General features: G+C 48.7%; 1 protein-coding gene across 2 annotated transcripts in view; it reads right to left on the bottom strand.

Annotated features, from left to right (window-relative positions):
• ANKRD27 (ankyrin repeat domain 27) overlaps positions 1-18,024 on the bottom strand; it is a 59,435-nt gene that overhangs the window by 18,210 nt on the left and 23,201 nt on the right. For both annotated transcript variants that reach the window (XM_040253837.1, XM_040253838.1), the window contains exons 7-21: positions 17,304-17,357; positions 17,135-17,200; positions 16,971-17,047; positions 16,031-16,152; positions 14,904-14,982; positions 14,139-14,268; positions 9,682-9,774; positions 8,139-8,266; positions 7,556-7,638; positions 6,526-6,641; positions 5,339-5,431; positions 3,350-3,547; positions 1,436-1,495; positions 1,233-1,352; positions 86-130 (exon numbers count right to left, since the gene is read on the bottom strand). In XM_040253837.1, the coding sequence (XP_040109771.1) occupies positions 86-130; positions 1,233-1,352; positions 1,436-1,495; positions 3,350-3,547; positions 5,339-5,431; positions 6,526-6,641; positions 7,556-7,638; positions 8,139-8,266; positions 9,682-9,774; positions 14,139-14,268; positions 14,904-14,982; positions 16,031-16,152; positions 16,971-17,047; positions 17,135-17,200; positions 17,304-17,357 (1,464 nt within the window). The remainder of the gene's footprint in view (positions 1-85; positions 131-1,232; positions 1,353-1,435; positions 1,496-3,349; positions 3,548-5,338; positions 5,432-6,525; positions 6,642-7,555; positions 7,639-8,138; positions 8,267-9,681; positions 9,775-14,138; positions 14,269-14,903; positions 14,983-16,030; positions 16,153-16,970; positions 17,048-17,134; positions 17,201-17,303; positions 17,358-18,024) is intronic.

The following is an 18,024-nucleotide window of genomic DNA, read 5'->3' as shown; positions in this document are numbered from 1 at the left end:
AACTCTGTCTGTACTTCCTGCTCAATTTTGCTATGAACCTAAATCTTTCTAAAAAATAAACTATTAATTAATAAACAAAACTCACCATTTCCAGGTCTCCATCAGCAACAGCTCTTAAAAGTTTTTCTACCTTAATAAAAGGAAAAAGAATGTAAGGGAAAATATAATAATATGGTAAGAACAGAAACAATAAAAATGACATTCTGGGCATTCCCTAGTGGTCCAGGGGTTAGAACTCAGTGTTTCCACTGCTGGGGGCCTGGATTCAATCCCTGGTCTGGAAATTAAACTCCCACAAGCCTCATGGTCAAAAAGAATAAATAAAGGTGAAATTCATCTTATTATTAGAAAAACAAACAAAAAAAGAGCATTCTGAAGACCTAGTAGCTTTCCTGTCTCCCGATTTCATTCAGTATCTTTCAAACACATCCCCTAAGTTGTTCATACAGGGCACCTTCCATATAAGGCCGATAAGATGGCCTGCCACTCATGTGACACAGCGGGGCACCAGCCACCTGGAGCCCAAGTGCTTCCTAAGAGGGCGACCACCCGTCAGACCTGCATCTATTCAGCTCTCGTTATCCACCAGCTATGGATACCATGAGGTTAAAGCTCATGGATCCACTCCCGGCCTGTGTTAGACCCTGAAGCATACCTCTAGGCTTTTCTTCGCTGTGGTTCTGCATTGAGCTAGGGGTGGTAGGGGTGGAGGGGCCCCGGGGTGGGGTCAGTGAGGGCTCCCCAACCACAGGGGAGGAACTGGGGCACATCCATGCCATGGTCTGCTCTGTGGGCTGACTCTGGACAAGCTCTAAGGTAAGTTAGACAGGAAAAAAAAACTAACAAACAGGGTATAAGTCAGCTTTTATAAAACGTAGTGCGAGAGGACATGTAACTCTCTCCATAACCTCTGCAGGAAGTCGGGAACGACACACCAAGTTAATAAGTGTGCTGACGGAGCGGGAGGGAAGGGCAGAGAGTGTGCTTTGTAAAATAATCTTAAAGCAGTGGGCCTACAGGTGTCTCTACCTGTAGGCTTCTTAGAATACCCCCCTCCCATCACACACACCCACTCCCATACACACACACAGACACTTAAGCACGCGTGTCCATGAAGGGCAAGGAGGAGGAGGCTGGGCTTCCCCCAAGGGCACGGCATGGCCCCTGTCACGCAGGGGCTCCCTGGCCGCCAGCACACAGGCCCCCTCCACCCTCCTGTCTGGGGGCCTCACCTCTCTGTAGTCCTTCTTGGGCTCATCTTGCCTGGAGCTCAGCGACACGGAGGAGAGGCTGGAGGTGGAGGAGCGCTGGCTGATGGAGTCCATGGGGCACTGAGGGGCCTGCACAGACACCTACAGCCCGGTGAGAGGGTGGGTGAGGGCCAGACAGAGGCTGGTCGCGAACAGGGCCGATGAGTGCAGCCCTGCCGTCTTACCTCTGAAGACTTCTGCCTCCTCTCGAAGGACAGATGGTAGGCTTCCATGATGGACAGAATCTAGGACGAAGGGGATGTGGATGAGTCCTGAGATGAGTCACCAAAGTCTCACCACCTGCATGGTGCCCGCCACCTCCTTGGGAGGGCACACAGCCCAGCCAGGCCCACAGCAGGTGGAAACCTACTCAGGTTCACACTAAGTCCAACAGGAGGAGCTGGTCTCCCACCAATGGGCTCGGGGGACAAGGGAGCCCAGGCACAGAGGGGCCTCAGAGGCTGCTTGGTCCAGCCTGGGCTGGTTGTCCACAGGCCTAAAACATGGCCTTTCCACTGGCAGCCAGGGGCCTCAAGTGGGGGCAGCTCAGAGCCGAGCAGGACAGCCGTCTGCTTCTTCTGTCTGCAGATCTCCCTCTGGAAGGGCCTTTGGGAGAAGCTCCAGGACAGAGGTGCCCTCAGCCCCTCAAGGGTATCTCCAGCCAAGGATGGCCTCACGCAGTCCCCCAGTTCTGGCTGCTGCAAAGCTGAGATCCCATGAGGGCATGGGCAGCTGAGCCTGCTCCCCTCCCCTGGGCCAGGAGCAGGGATTTAAACCTCTGAAAACTTGGATCCGAAAACTCCGAAAACTAGGTCTTACATTGTGCCCTTATCACACACACACACAAAAATAATAATAATAATAATAATAAACAAAGAGGGCAGAGGGGTGGAAACATCTGGAGGCGATGCATCTGTTTACAGCATAGACTGTGGTGCTGGTCTCAAGGGCGTGGACTTACCTCCAAACCCATCAAGTTGCATATACTAAATGTGTACAGCTTTCTGTATGGCACGCATACCTCAATGAAATTGAAAGTGAAATCGCTCAGTCGTGTCCAACTCTTTGTGACCCTATGGACTATAGCCCACCAGGCTCCTCCATCCATGGGATTTTCCAGGCAAGAACACTGGAGTGGGTTGCCATTTCCTTCTCCAGGGGATCTTCCTGACCCAGGGATCTAACTCAGGTCTCCCGCATTGCAGGCAGACTTTTTACCGTCTTGAGCTTTCTGTATGTCACTCATACCTCAATAAAGTGGTTTGAAAACAAAAATTGGTACTGCTAGAAGACAGGAAGGAACTAAAAGAACTCCCTAGATGAGGACTGGGAATGATAAAACATCAAGAGGTAAAAGTAGGGCCTATGCAAAGAGAAACATCTGGAGACCTGCATGGAAACAGACTCACCTGTGCGAGCCACCAGCCAGGCTGGTGGACATCGGACCACGCATGGCCAGGGCAGGTGGCCCTATGCTGCCCCGGCTCGTTGGTCAAACGCTTCTCTGTGGGCATCCCTTCAACAGGGTTGCTGCCACAAGGCATACAGGCCTGGCCTCTGGAAGGACCCCCGCATTCCCCACCCACTTGCAAGTGAGCACTGCATGACATGTGGCCCCAAACTACGTGTGTCCAGAAGTTACTGGCAGGAAAGGATAGTAGTTCATTAACGAATCATTTATGGATTACCCAATGACGTCCAGAGCTGGCCGACTCAGAATAAGGTTTTAGGGGCTGAGGGTGCAGGAACAGGGAACAGCGCTGATGCTGCTGTCTCCATGCCCTGCCCCTGTTCTCCCTGGCCAGAGCCACCGCCCCATCTCCTCTCACTCTATCTGCTCACAAGCGAACAGCCCTCAGAGACAAACTCTGCAGGAGCAGCTCTTGATAGGACACTAAGAAAAACTCCTACTAAGATGGAAAATAATAGGACTGCATGAACCTCATTAACCACCAGGTGTGGTACGCAGCACAGCGGGTATGCATAAGTGCTAGCCTTGGGGACCAATGCACAGTTTGGACGGCATGGCAGAGACCTAATCTGCGGATGGTGATGTATTTTTTTAAGTCATACTGCCGCTCTGAGAGGAAAAACGCTACCTTTGAGTTTAACGCACACTTGAGGGGCGTTTCCTTCAGCCTGTTCTGGATCTCCGTGGACGCCCCGTTCTGCAACAAGGTCTCGATGATGCCCTGGTAACCCCAGCGGGCAGCAATGTGCAGGGGGGTGTCTCCTTTCTCGTTACCGATGTCTAGTCTGCAGGCCTGCACGTCAAAGTAGACCAGAGCCTTCACGCACTGCGAACAGAATGGGAGAGGCCCCGGTGAGCTCACATGCCAGGCCCCTGGCAGATCTGTGCACCCTGCAGCCTCAGCCCGAATCCCGACTCGATCCAGGTGCCATCTGCCAAGCAAACATGCAGTGATAGAACATTACACCTCCAGGGTTCCAGGTAACCTGATCAGGACACATCATTTTTATTTTTTAAGAACCCAACTGCCAATCAACTAGAACGGCTGAATAAATTGTCGCATATCATGTGTAGCAAGGAGTTCCCAGAGTAGGCCTGACCATCATCCCTTGAGAGGCCAGCCTGCAAGTCTGGCCCTGGACTGGCCAAGTTCCTTGGGAGCCTGGATATGAGGACCGCTTTCACAGTGCCCTGACTGATAGATACGATGGGCTCACTGGGCCTAAACTGTTTGTCCAACAGTGGTTTATGCTGAACACCTGCTGTTCTTCTGGGAGTCTGGAATTTGAAACATGCTAGGCAGAGACGGTTCACACTACCAGCCTCCAACCAAAATCTGGAGCACTGAGTTCCTAATGAGCTTCTGGTGGAGAACACTGTGCACGTGTTGTTATGCTGCTGGAGGAATAAGTGTGTCCTGAGCGACTCCACAGGGAGCGACCCTTGGAAGCCTGTGCCTGCTTTCCTCCAGGCTTCATCCTTGGACCTTCCCCTTGGCTGGTTTTGCTCTGTGTCCTTCCACTACAACAAATCAGAGCTGTGAAGCGACTGGATGCTGAGTCCTGTGAGCCTTCCTAGTGAGTCACTGAGCTGCGGAGTGGCCTCAGGGACCCTGACACAATACACGTGACAGATTATTGTGTAATGATTACAGAATGGGCTAGATCTACATTGATTGACCTACAAGAGGTCCACAATATAGTGAGTTAGGAAAATAAGCTGCATAAAAATATGTCAGGGGGACTTCCCTGGTGGTCCAGTGGTTAAGAGTCTGCCTTCCAGTGCAGGGGATGCAGGTTCGATCCCTGGTCAGGCAACTAAGATCCCACATCGTACGTATGTCTGTGCTTAGTTGCTCCGTCATGTCTGACTCTTTGCAACCCCATGGACTGTAACCCACCAGGCTTCTCTCTCCATGGGGTTTCCCAGGCAAGAATACTGGAGCAGATTGCCATTTCCTTTTCCAGGGGATCTTTCCGACCCAGGGATCGAATCCATGTCTTTTGTGTCTCCTGCATTCCAGGCAGATTCTTACTTGCTGGGCCATCCTACATGCCGCAGGGCAACTAAGCCCTCGAACTGCAACAAAAGACCCCGTACATCACAAAGACCCAATGCAGCCAAAGAAGAATAAATATTTTTTTTTAACATGTGTACAGTATGATTTCTTTTTCACTCCTCAACCACTTAGCCCTTTGTCTGTATAAATCTACCTGTATATCACCGTGGAGAGAAGCAAGGGAGAGAGTGGTTAGGGAAAAAAAAAACAAACACACAGTTAAATATTAAGCGAAAATGGCAATGGTAAAATTCCTTGATATTACCACAAAAATATAAAATGTAAAGACTGAGTATGAACAAAGGCAAGAAGCAGATGGCAGCAGGGGTGATGCACAAGACTTCAGGAAAAGGCAATGGGCTGTTATGTTTTAGATTTCTGTTATTTCAATATAGCATCTGTAATATGCTTTTAAATTTTTTAATTAAAAAAATAATACACCAAATGTTCCAACAATCATCAACATAAAATACAACATGCAAGAAATGTGAAATTCACATTTCTCCTCCAGTGAGAAAGGGTAATGCACCCTCCCCGGGGACAACAAGGACCACTCACGTCTTCGTGGCCGTAGGTGCAGGCCAGGTGCAGGGGGGTGTTACCGTTGTTGTCTTGCACTTCAGCGCTGGCTTTGTAGTGCATCAGCAACAGCTTCCAAGGGAGAGGAGAGAGCAGTGAGCACCAGAGAGCAGGGCAGGGCAGGCCTGGAGCCCTCCGGGAGCACGGCCTGGGGTCTTACAGGGGGTTGTTGCCCAGTCTCCATTTTCAACCTTATCTACTTACATAATTAAAATTAGATCAGCCCTATAATGGAAACCAATCTGAAAAAGAATATATACTATAAGGATTTCCCTGGTGGTCCAGTGGTTAGGACAACACATTTCCGCTGAAAGGGGCCTAGGTTCAATCCCTGGTCAAGGAACTAAGATCCTGCAAGCTGTGGCCAGAAAATAAAGAAAAAGTTACCCAAAAAAAAGTACTTGGCCCTGGGCCTGGTGCTTAATAAGTCAGTGAAGGTCAGCTCCCCACAACCCCAGGGCTCTGAGTCTTGGGTGCCATGTCAAACATGTACTGGCCTAAAAAAATTAAAATTAAAAAGGTAAAAAAAAGATTGTACACTGTAAATACACTACATACATACACACATATATATAACTGAATCACTTTGCTGTACATCTGCAACTTATGGATTGTAAATCAACTATACTTCAATTACACAAACAAATTGAAAAAATTTGAAAAATAAAAGCAAAAAAAGTATCACTCATCTTTCCTGCGAAAAAGTTTAGAGATCATTAAAAAAAAAAAAGAGTGGATATATGTATAACTGATTCACTTTGCTGAAACTAACACAACATTGTAAATCAACTATACTCCAATAAAAACTTAAAAAAAAAGAAAAACAACCCCCATTAATCACTAGCAGGAATGCAGAAACAGAGGCATTTTATGTATCAAACAACTTCAGCTGAAATCAAAACATCACTGACTGGCAAAACAATTCTGCTTTCTAGTTTCTGAACTGTCTTCTTACCATAGGTATTAAGTCTAAGGGAAAATCCATGTTGGGGCTCTATCTAAAATATTTCTAGTATCTGGGAGGTGCCCTTCTTACCGCGGATTACCATGACGTTTCTAATCTACACCTAAAAGTTTTGACCCAGCAGACTCTGGGGGAGGCGCCCGAGAACCCAGGCTCGCCATGACCCTACAGAGCCCCATGGAAACAGAGCCCAGCTGCTCACCGTCACACTCTGATAGCCCTTCTGACACGCAAGGTGGAGTGGGGTGGAGCCGTGGTAGTCCGTGGCATTTACTACCGCGCCCTTGGAAACCAGGAGGTCGATGAGGGACGCCTGCCCTGCAGAACAGAAGGGAAAAGAGTGGGCTTTCTGAAACCAGTGAGCGAAGCCACGGATTTCTTTCACCCTCTCATCTGCTGGCACGAGGCGTGCCAGGAGGTATCTTTCTGCATCGGGGGAACCAGAGCTAATGTCAAGTCACACGCTGCAGGCTCTGGACACCCTGGGGTGATGCTTCCCCTCTGGAGGGAGTTCGGCCCCACCCCCACCTAACACCCCTGCCGCAGCCACAGAAGGTAGGAGAAAAGAGCCTTAGGTGTCCACAGAAGAGTCCATGGTGCATCACTTCACAGGATGGAATACTGTGCAACCATGAAAAAAAAATATTGACAAGGAGAAATGTTCTTACATATCGCCTAGTGGAAAAAAAGGCACCCCACAGACAGTGTGAGCCCCACAATATCATATCTTTTATATACACACACACTCAAGCATGGTGACGTTTCAATCATGGATCCAAACAATCTTTAGACGACTGCAGGATGGCAAGAGTTTACAAATGTTGTGTTTTCTACCTTGAATGTGCACTTTTATTTGACTGTGCACTTTAAAAGACAGAGAACTAAATTCAGTATCCTATGATAAATCATGATGGAAAAGAAAATAGAATAAAAAATAAAGATAGTAATTTTTTTTAAACAGGAATATAAGAACCTTAATTCTGAGGTCAGTCTCATAGTTCAGATTCAAGCCTTCCCTGGCTGGACCACCAGCTCAGAGCAGTGTCAGGCATCCACACAGCCCGGACACATGCTCTTCCAGCCCGGGGACAGCACATGAAGGTTCCGGGGTGGGGGCCTGTGATACAATCCCTTCCACCACCCCACACCACCTCCCCCAGCAGCCACGCTCTGCTGGGGCACCCTCGGCCCCCATCCCTTTGCCCTGAGAGCACAGAGGCTGGACCACATACCGCAGAGGGCAGCCACATGGAGCGGTGTGTGACCCCTGTCGTCTCTGGAGAATGGAGTGACAACTGAGGGGTCATTCAGCCTCCTAAAAGGGAAAGAGAATACAGAGAAATAGACCGAGGCAAAGACATGCTGGGGTCCTGGGACCAGAAGACAGACCTCCGGTGTGATCCAAGCTGGGCCTCCTCTACAGCTTCCCAGAGAGCATCAACCACGGCTTCTGCCAGGACCCTCCCCACACCCAGCCCTCCAGGCTTTGACACCCAGCCAAAGAGCCCGATAAAGATAAGGGGAAACGGAAAAGGTTGTGGGGAGGAGCTGATAGTCCTCCCTGCGAAAACCCACTTTCCGAGGTTGGGGCAGGCCCTCTGCCCGCCTCCCCAGGTTAAGCAGCCCAGCAGGGTGCTAAGTATTTTTATTTCATCTGATTCTCCAAAGAGGCGGAGGTTACCATCTCCACTTTACCGCGGAAGCAGCAGAGTGCAGCAAGAATAAGTTCCTTATTCCAAATTGCACAGCAAATGAGAGGGCAAGTTCCGCCCAGGCCCGAGTCTCCCCGTTTCTGGTGCAGAGGGGCCCTCTTACCCAGAGACAAGTTTCTCACAGTCATCACAGAAACACAGAGGGTGGCACATCGTTTGGACGGCATCTTTATCTTGGTCTTCCTGACTCAGCAGTCTCTCCACTTCCTTCTGGTTACCTGATGCGATATGCTAAAAAGCGACATCAACAACATTGTTGATTCGAAGGAACGATTCGTTCTCTAAACTGTGAATTTTTGAAGCATCCTTACAGAAACATATATCTATGTGTGTGCGCTTAGTAGCTTACTTGTGTCTGACTCTCTGCGACCCCAGGGACTGTAGCCCGCCAGGCTCCTCTGTCCATGGGGATTCTCCAGGCAAGAATACTGGAGTGGGTTGCCATGCCCTCCTCCAGGGGATCTGCCCACCTCAGGGACGGAGCCCAGATCTCCTGCATCACAGACAGATTCTTTACCATCTGAGCCCCTAGGGAAGCCCATCAATGTGTGGATGGATGCAATGACTTGTTCTCTGGGACTTGTTTCAAAATGATTTGGATGGATGGCGAAAGTGGGGCCAGGGGATAGAAATGAAACACGATTAGGGAGTTGGCTACATGGAGGTTCGTTCATCATACTACTCTTTTAGTTTTGTAAATGTTAGGATTTTTCCCTAACTAAAATAACAACAGTCTGACAAAAGTTGCAGAGCAACAGGCACAGGGGGGACAATCCACCCTGAGGGTCGGCGTAGATTCTGACCCTTCTTTTAGGTTACAATTGTCTTACAATCTAATAGAGCCTTGGCTTTCAAAAGAGCTGCAATTAGTAGGAGACTCCTGCTAACTGCAGGGCTCACCTCTGTGACTCACGGATGTCTCCTATATGGAGTGAGACTTTCTGGGGCGCAGAGCTCATGGAACCCACTCTGGCTGGTGGCCTCCTGATGACTGCCTCCCAGGGCACCTCGCCAGCCTCCCCGTGGTAGATCAGATCTGAGGAGGGAGCCTCCTGCACTGCCTGGGGGTCAGCCACCAGCAGGTGCTGTGTTCCCAGCCCAGGGCGGTCACACAGGTGTCTATAACGCAGGTTCCTGGAGCTGAGAAGAGGCACTGATTCTGGCAGAGCTGCCAGTGAGGTGCCACTGAGCAGATGGTGAAGAACAAGCCATGTTTTGCTGAATGGAGAGAGGAGGACAGCCAGGCAGAGGGTTCCACTCACAGCGGCCCAGTCCAGCAGGGCTGCAGCACAGCTCACATCAGAGAAGACGGGCAGCAAACTTATCCCATGAGACCCCAGCATCCCTACTGCCTCCTTGAGCACAAAATGGACTTCCGTGTTGAACTATGCAAACCACCCTGATGGATTCTACAGAGACTCAAGAGGTGAGGAAAGATGGAGAGCACCTGGGACTTCCCTGGTGGTCCAGTGGCTAAGACTCCCAATGCAGGGGGCCCGGGTCTGATCCCTGGTCGGGGAACTAGATCTCACATGCTGAAACTAAGACCCAGCAGCAGCCAAACAAACAAAAATAAATATATATTAAAAAATAAAAGACGGAGCACCCCTCGCTCATCTGCACCCCTGGGACCTCCCGTACCTTACCTGAAACAGGCAGTCGATGGGCGTGGAGGTCAGCTGAGACAGTAAGCTCATTCTCTGCTTAAGGAACAGTCTGTCACCAAATCCCTCCGACTCCTGCAGGAAAAGCCGATAAGCCATGTTACCACACGTCATGAGCTGCAGTGCAGGTCCTTGAAAACAGAGGACCTGAGACGATCAGTGCCATCTCCCACAGAACGGGCCCGGCGGCGCCTCTCCCCACCCCCACTAAGCTGCACAACAGACCCTCATCAGGCTGGGAGAGGGGCTCCCCATTTACCTCTCTGGGAAGCGGGGCTCTGACAATGAATACCCAGCAGGGATGTGGGAGGTGGACAGTGTACTGGCTGTGAGTGTGTGTGCGTGTGTGCGAGTGTGTGTGCGTGTGTAGAATGTAGCATCTCTAAGTGTGGAATGTGGCATGTACACAGCACTATCGTCCCCAAGGCAACCTAGGTTGTCCTGGCCTCCCCCGCCTCTCACAATATCTGTCTTAATGCCTGCAGAGCTCCGTCCCTGCGTTTTATCTGGGCCCACAGACAGGAGACCCAGAGGAGGAAATGGCAACCCATTCTAGTATCCTTGCCTGGAGAATCCCATGGACAGAGGAGTCTGGCAGGTTACAGTCCATGGGGTCGCAAAGAGTCGGACACAACTGAGCGACTGAGTTCACACAGACAGGAGAACCATTCGACAGGCTGGTCTGTGCGCCTCAGCAACAGAGAGCAGGGCTGTGCTTCTTGAACATACATACTGAAACATCAGACAACACGGCCCCTTGGCCCAAAGTCCAATTAACCCCTGGGTCCACCCCAATGAATAAACTTCATCGTGCAGATTAATTTTCACCTAGATACAAAAATCCAAACAAATATTCTTACTTTATGAAGTCATTTCCAGAGAGACAGTCAATGCTCACTTAAGCACCTGTGACTACATTTTCCGGTGACGAATGAACTTCCTTGGAAAGAATGCTGGCGAAAGGCGGACAGGGTTGTTCCCAGCCAGCTGCTGCCAGAACTCACCAAACCCTGACAAAATAATGGGATCAGCTCTCTGTGGCCCTCTAAGTTCTGACGTAGGTGGTCCGGTTAAAAATAAAGTGGCCACACTTCTGGGGTCCACCGCCAATCAGGGCCCCTCACAGCAGCCGCCCTCAAAGGGTTGTGTTGGCAAACAATAACCCCTCAGTATTACAGCCGCCTTTGCTCCCATTGGTATCTGCTGCATAAAGCTCTATTGACTGTTTTATTCAGTGACTTACAGCTGAGCAGCTTAGGGTCAGAGAAACATCAAAGACCTTATTGTTCAGGGAAACCTGGGGCTCTTTCCTCCACTTGGGGTGACTATTTACAGGCCAGTGATGAAAACAGACAGATCTTCTAAAATTGAATCTTCAGGGAAGAAGGACCAGAAGAGATAGCACATCAGCTAAGACCAATTTGGGAAAAGGGTAAACCCTATTTATTGGAAGCCCAGTAAAGCAGGAGTGAGCCAAAGCCTGCAGAGCTGGAGCAGAGAAGGGTGGAAACACTATTTGGGTTCTGTCCCGTTTTTTTCTGTCCACAAAGGTAAAAGTCACCCCAGTAATGGTTATTTTCCAAAAGTTCAAGCCTTCACTGATGAACATACTTATAGAATGTTTATAGTCATCTCAACAAGGATTATGTCTTAGGGAGGAAATTTCCATGAAACTACATTAAAGTATATATAGTCAATAGGAAAACATTATTTGATTTAGAAACACTTAATGCTTCTCAGAGACCTCACCTGCTGTTTAGAGATACACCTGGGCTCTTTCCCCAGGAAATACCACCACCGAGCAGCTGTGACCTCACACACTTCTAGATGGAACTGCACTGAGGCAGAGGCAACGCCGCAGACGAAATCCCAACGCTGACATCATACGCGACAAGTAAGCCGCAACGCCTGCTCTGTCCATACAGGTGAAGGCAGGCAGCTCTCGGGTCTGATCCCCTCAAGACCCAAGGGCCGGGCTCCACCGCTGGCCATGACGATGATGCAACCTTGTCCCAAGTCCGGGGTATCGACCAGCCTTCACCCGGGAAGGCAGGACCAGCTGGTCTGACAGCCCAGACCAGAGGGGCACACTGGGCTGTGTACCCACCTTGCCCATCCAAGTTGACAGCCAGCCTTGGGGCGATCCACACAGAATACACCAGAGAATCAGGAAATGGGGACATCCAGTAAGGAGTGTTGCAAGAGCAAGGAAGTGCATCAATTATCACTTCATATGTTGAAAAGGCACTTTCAAATATCCCATTTAAGGACCTCCCTGCTGGTTCAGTGGCTAAGACTCAGAGCAATGAAGACTGAAGGTCCGGCATGCCACAACTAAGACCCAGCCCAACCAAACTAAGATAAATAAGTCTTTTTAAAAATATATATATATCTCATTTGATCCTCACAACCATCCTGCAGGGGTGAAATATACAACATGCTCCCCAGCATAGACAGGAGAATGGACAGAGGCTCAGAGAGACAGACTTGTTCAAGGGCTAGTCTCCAACATACACCAGCATGAGAGGTCCCCCCTCACATACTCCCCTGATCCCACTTGGAACATTTTCTGAAGGCAAAGCAGGTGTGAGCGATGGTGTCCAGTCAACCACCTCTTTATTCTCTGGCCAAAGGCCTTCAAGGGCTGACCATCTGGCCTAAACGTCATGGGAAGCAAGACAGCAGGATGGCTGCAGGAAAGGGGACAGGAGCACCTTCAAGAGGTGGGTGCCTCCCTCCAGGTGACAAGGCCCCATTGAGGAGTACGAGGCGAGGCCTCTGCAGGGCAGTGGGCCCAGGAGAGGAAAGCAATCAGAGGGAAAGGACCAGAAGGGCAGGGCCGTGATGGAAAACCTCCCCAGGCAGGCACCATGGGAACAACATTCCTGGAACCTCACAGCAGACAATTCAGCCTAAGACATCTCACTGCCCAGCTCTGGAAGTGAGTGCATTTCTGACTCTGTGGACACGTGTGTATACAGAGGTACCCAAGTATACCACATGTACTTTCTGAATGTTAATGGTTTCTCCCGAATTAGAAGCAACTTTTCTTGAGAGTCGCATAAGATCCATCGGAGATGAGAGGCATGCACGCTGAGTTGCTTCAGTTATGTCCAGCTCTGGCACAGACTCTAATTTTACCTGGGTGTGTGTGCTTATATTCATGCATGCCTGCTCAGTCGTGTCCAACTCTTTGTGACCCTATGGACTGTAGCTCACCAGACTCCTCTGTCCATGGGATTTCCCAGGCAAGAATACTGGAGTGGGTTACCATTTTCTCCTCCAGGGGATATTGCTGACCTAGGAATCAAACCTGTGTCTCCTGCATTGGCAGGGGGATTCTTTACCACTGAGCCACCTGGAAAGCTCCTATGTATATGTATGGGTGATCAAATCAAACCCAGACAAGAGCAGAACTTAATTCTTCACCAAGTACCAGGATAGTCCCGCTATGTGCCAACAAGTGCAGCAGAAACTCAAATTTTGGTTAAAAATATAATTGTGTAAGCACAGAAAAAGACATCTACTAAAATGTTAATTAAATTCATCCACAGCTAGTGTGCTTATGGGGGCTTTTGCTGTCCTCACTGCAACTTTTTATATATCAAATATTACTTATAAGCAAATATTAGTCATCTAATCAGAAAAAAAAAAAACAACTATCCTTTCTGGAGAAAGAAACAGTATGCAGTGTTATCTACGATATCATTTCAATTGTGTAAGATATGGATGGCAAGGAAGAAGACTGGAAAATACATAAACGTGTTAACAGTGAATGAATTCGTGGAACTGCTTGCACCCGAGTGTCCCCATTTGAACAGCCCTATGTTCTTTTTCAGATGTTTCAACTTGTCATTACTTTGGGGAGCTTCCAGCATCAGGGGGACATTAAGACTGAGTGTGAATGTTCAATCCTTGGGGCTCTGGGTTTTTAATACAGAAATCTCTCCATTCGGTTGATTTCAACTTTGCGATTTCTGTGAGTACTGTCACGTTTTGGTGGTGGGTATAATGCGAAGTAAATCATCAGTGCAATCTTGGCTTAAGCCTCGCACAGTTCTCGTGGGAATATAATCGCCTCTGCCAGTCTAAGTTCATCAACGAACCAAGGAAATGACAATAGGGCCGCTGAGTCCTTAAAACTGCAGACGTTACTAATCTCATCTCTTGCCCAGCATGATCAGGGTACCCCAGTTCACCACTTCTGGTGCCCCCTTCTGCCCATGTGCATTCGAGGATGACCAGGATTCATGAAGCAGGAGATCAATGAAGTGAGAGCCAAGGATGACCTGCCAACTTTCACAACCTACCGGCTGCTTCGTGTCCAGTCTTCTCTTGGGAGAGCATCTCTGATCCTCCTCCTCCACACCACCCTGAGAACCCCACCGCACACACCGTGGCACCCACAGAGAAAGGGCAGGACAGGAGGGAGCTCTTACTGGCTTAACAGAGAGGCTTCCCTGCCGAATATATTCGATTGCAGCCTCGATCGAGGTCAGGCAGTATCCCAGTTCATCTTTGGCTGAGCTGCTAAATCTGAAGTTTTTGATGTAACTCAAGTTTGCCATCCTAATAAAAAGAAGAAAACCGTTTAATTGCTATATACCCCCATTAGCACTTCGGTAGAAATGACGCTACTGGCTTGGTCACAAAGTCGGTCAGGTCTGAGGAGCTAAGGCCGCTTGCCCTGGGATCTTTATTTAGAGGAAGTGCAATTAGGGAAATAACTGGGACTTCCCTGGCGGTCCAGTGGCTAAGACCCTTTGCTCCAATGCAGGTAGCCAGGGTTCCATCGCTGGGCAGGGAACTAACCTAGATCCCACATGCCACAACTAAGACATATTACAGCCAAATAAATATTTTTTTTTTTAAAGGCAAAAGAAGTAAAGCCACTTGTTACTTTCCTGCAATGAGCTAATTTTTAGGAAGCTGATTTTTTCTACGGTGAATTTAGGTTTCTGTGAGAAAAGGATAGGCTTTGGAGCCAGACAGAACTGGAGCTCCCTTGCCTCTCAGCTGCTGACTAGCTACATGTTCCAGAGAGAAACATAAGATCTCTGGGCCTCAGTTTCCCCACCTGCAGGTGGAATGACAGACCTGGCTCATACGGGGCACTCAGCTTCCTAGAGTGACACCAGAACCACCTCAGTGCAGTGCTGCCATTTTGAAAAAAGTTATTTTAACAACAATAAAAAAAATATTACCAATTAGGGATCTCTGTTTTCACAAGCAAATACAACAGGACTGAGAGCAGATCATCAGCACACATGGTCTCCAAGTTAACTGCAAGCGGGAAACACACATTCAGGGCCATCCTGGGACACAAATGGACTGACAGGCGTTATCAACTCCCCACCACAGTCCAACCCACAAAACCACAGTCCAGGAAGACGACACATGGGGGAGAAATTCAATCGCACAATTTCCTTTCTAGTGTCCTGAACAGATGTCAGACTCCAGGAGGAAATGAACGCCTCCTGAGAACATGTGCAGAAAACAGCCAGCTCCAAGCAGACCCCTCCCCCTTGCTACCTGTCCCCCGCAATCCCAGGACAGGGAAAGAGCCCAGGGAAGTCGGTGATGGTGGATACGACTCGAAGGTGTGCCAGGATCACTGCCAGAAGCCTCTTTCCTCCTGAGATCATTTCCACTTTATACACTGCAGAGTCCAAGGCTGATGGGCAATTTCTCATTGAAATTTTGCTTAAGTAATCCAGTCACACATTTAAAATTCCAAAAGGTGCAAAAGAGCAGACCATACATGGCTCTCCCATCCGTGCCACCCAGACTTCTTCCCCAGAAGCCATTTCTGTTGCTTCCCATGTATCATTCCAAAAGAGGCTATGATCACCCCACTGTATGTATATATATATGGGTATAGAGCTACCCGCTTTGTGCAGTATCCTGGAAGTATACTGTTCACACTCCTGTTCATTTTATTTAATACACTTTGAAGAGCATCCCTACTGGCCCACAAAGATCTGCCTTCTCATTAATTTTTTCTTAGCTTATTTTGTCTTTACTTTTAATAATGGAAAATTTTAAATATATATAAAATTAGAACAACCTAACAGTTGAACTCCCCTGTACACATCACCAGCTTAGCTTGTTTTTGAGGCCACTGCTTCTCCATCAGCATTTTCTTACCTAAAGATGCCTAACTTACCCCCCTACCCCCTACCCCCATTACTAGGCACCCACTCTGCAGAACAGGCTCCGGGGTGCTCACACGGGAATACTCCACTACACATCAGCCCATCTCTATGGCCCTTTAAGATGGCACTGCTCAACAGATGTTTGCATCTGGACTTTTGCAGCCCTGAGCACACACCTCTCTGGCTGGGAGACTGGGTGATCAGCTGCACCACCTTCCGCAAACAAGCCAGCTTCTGCTGCGGGGACGTGCACCTGTTCAGCTGAGCCAGCTCCCTCTTCGCTCGAGGTATGTTGAAGCTGCAAAGTGATTTGGGAAGTGACCATGTAAGACCACAGTGTGAAGGCCCTCCTTCTTGGTAATCACAAACCTCAGATTTACATTTCTCACTGCAAACCATAAGTAACGGCAAACAGAAATAGACATTCAGAAGTAATCTGAGACAGCAGCAAAACCCAGCAGTTTTCAAGGTCTCGAGCAGGCTGCCAGGTGATGTAGCTGCACCAGAAAATTAGGGGGGGAGAAAAAAAATCAGCAATCCTTAGCTTCAGAGTGAAATACGCCAAAGGGGGAAAAAAATTAGACCAAGAGATTAGACATTTTTGTATCCTGATGAAACAACTCAAAAGGAGGGGCTCCAGAGAATTTCCTGGCAGTCCAGGGCATGGGACTCCATGCTTCCACCGCAGGGTGGGGTGAGGGTACAATCCCTGATCGGGGAACTGGGATTCTGCAAGCCTCAAGCTGCAGCCAAAAAAAAAAAAGAAACAAAACCAAAAGGAGGTGCCCCTAAGGCAGGGGGCCCTCAGACCAGCAGGTGACGAGAGATGTCAGTGTGCAAGGCCCACCTGGGGGAGCTGCATGCTCACCCAGAGACCAGCTGTGCATGACCCCACCTCCTCCGGCTCCCATCAACCGGCACACTGGTAGTTGAGTGCAGGAATGTGCCAGCTCTGAAACACCCATCTACCAACTTTATCTTTGGTCACAAATAACTGTCCTGCTCCACAGTCTGAACCACGTCAACTAGAGATGACATTGCTACTGAGGGTCCCGCTTCTAGGGGACACGGTGGCCCAGCCCCCGAGGACACCAACGCTGCAGTGTAAACCCTTACCTGAACTCAGGTTTCACACCGATATCCTTCTGCTGAAGATCTTGAAGGCTCCTCGTGATTTTGTTAAAGGCAGCATCCTAACGAGAGATTTTAACGAAGCTTCAAATGTCTGAAAAGGCTTAGAACAGGGCTTCCGTTCTGCATGGTGATGACGGAGAACCTACCTCTGCTGCCTCCATGGTCCCCACGTACTTGAATATCAGGTCGTAAATATCATGCTGGACGTACATCTGTGAGGTCAACAGGTTCAAGAGTGTGTGTGTGTGGGAAAGTGGGCAGCAAAGGAGGCCCCGGCACTGGACCTCCTCTCCCCTCACTTCCCCAGCCCCTTACCTCTACCGCCTGCTTCATCAGGTTCATCTGGGCCTCCTGCTTGGCGAGCACTTTCTGGAGGACAAGGAGAGGACAGTTACAGAGCGTGGACTGGCCTGGGCCAAACCACAAATCTCTGTTTTGTTTTTGGTTTTGTAGTTTTAATTGAAGTATAGTTGATTTACAGTATTAATTTCTGCTGGACAGCAAAGTGATTCAGTTATACATATACATACATATATATATATATATATAAACACACATTCTTTTTTCTATATTCTTTTCTATTATGAAAAGATTTTTTTTCTATATTCTTTTTCTTTTCTATATTCTTTTCCATTATATAGCCATTATTTCCCATGATATTCTTTTTCATTATGGTTCATCAAAGGATTAAAAAAAAATGTATTTATTTGGCTGTGCAGGGTCTTAGTTGAGGCACTTGAGATCTTTAATTGTGACACACAAACTCTTAACTGTAGCATGTGGGATCTAGTTTCCTGATCAGGGATCAAACCCAGGCCCCCTGCACTGGGAGCATGGAGTCTTAGCTACTGGACCACTAGGGCAGTCTGTCATAGAATATGGAATGTAGTTCTTTGTGCTATACAGTAGGACTTTGTTGTTTATCCTTTCTATATGTAGTAGCTTACAACTACTAACCCAACCTCTCCCTCCATCTCTCTCCCAACCTTCCCCAGCCTCCCCCTCCATCCCTCCCCCAACCTCCCCCAACCCCCTC

The sequence above is a fragment of the Oryx dammah genome, unplaced genomic scaffold, assembly GCF_014754425.2.
Source record: "Oryx dammah isolate SB20612 unplaced genomic scaffold, SCBI_Odam_1.1 HiC_scaffold_13, whole genome shotgun sequence".
NCBI lineage: Eukaryota > Metazoa > Chordata > Mammalia > Artiodactyla > Bovidae > Oryx > Oryx dammah.
The sequence above is the reverse complement of the archived record's forward strand: the minus strand, read 5'-3'. Positions and strand labels throughout refer to the sequence as shown.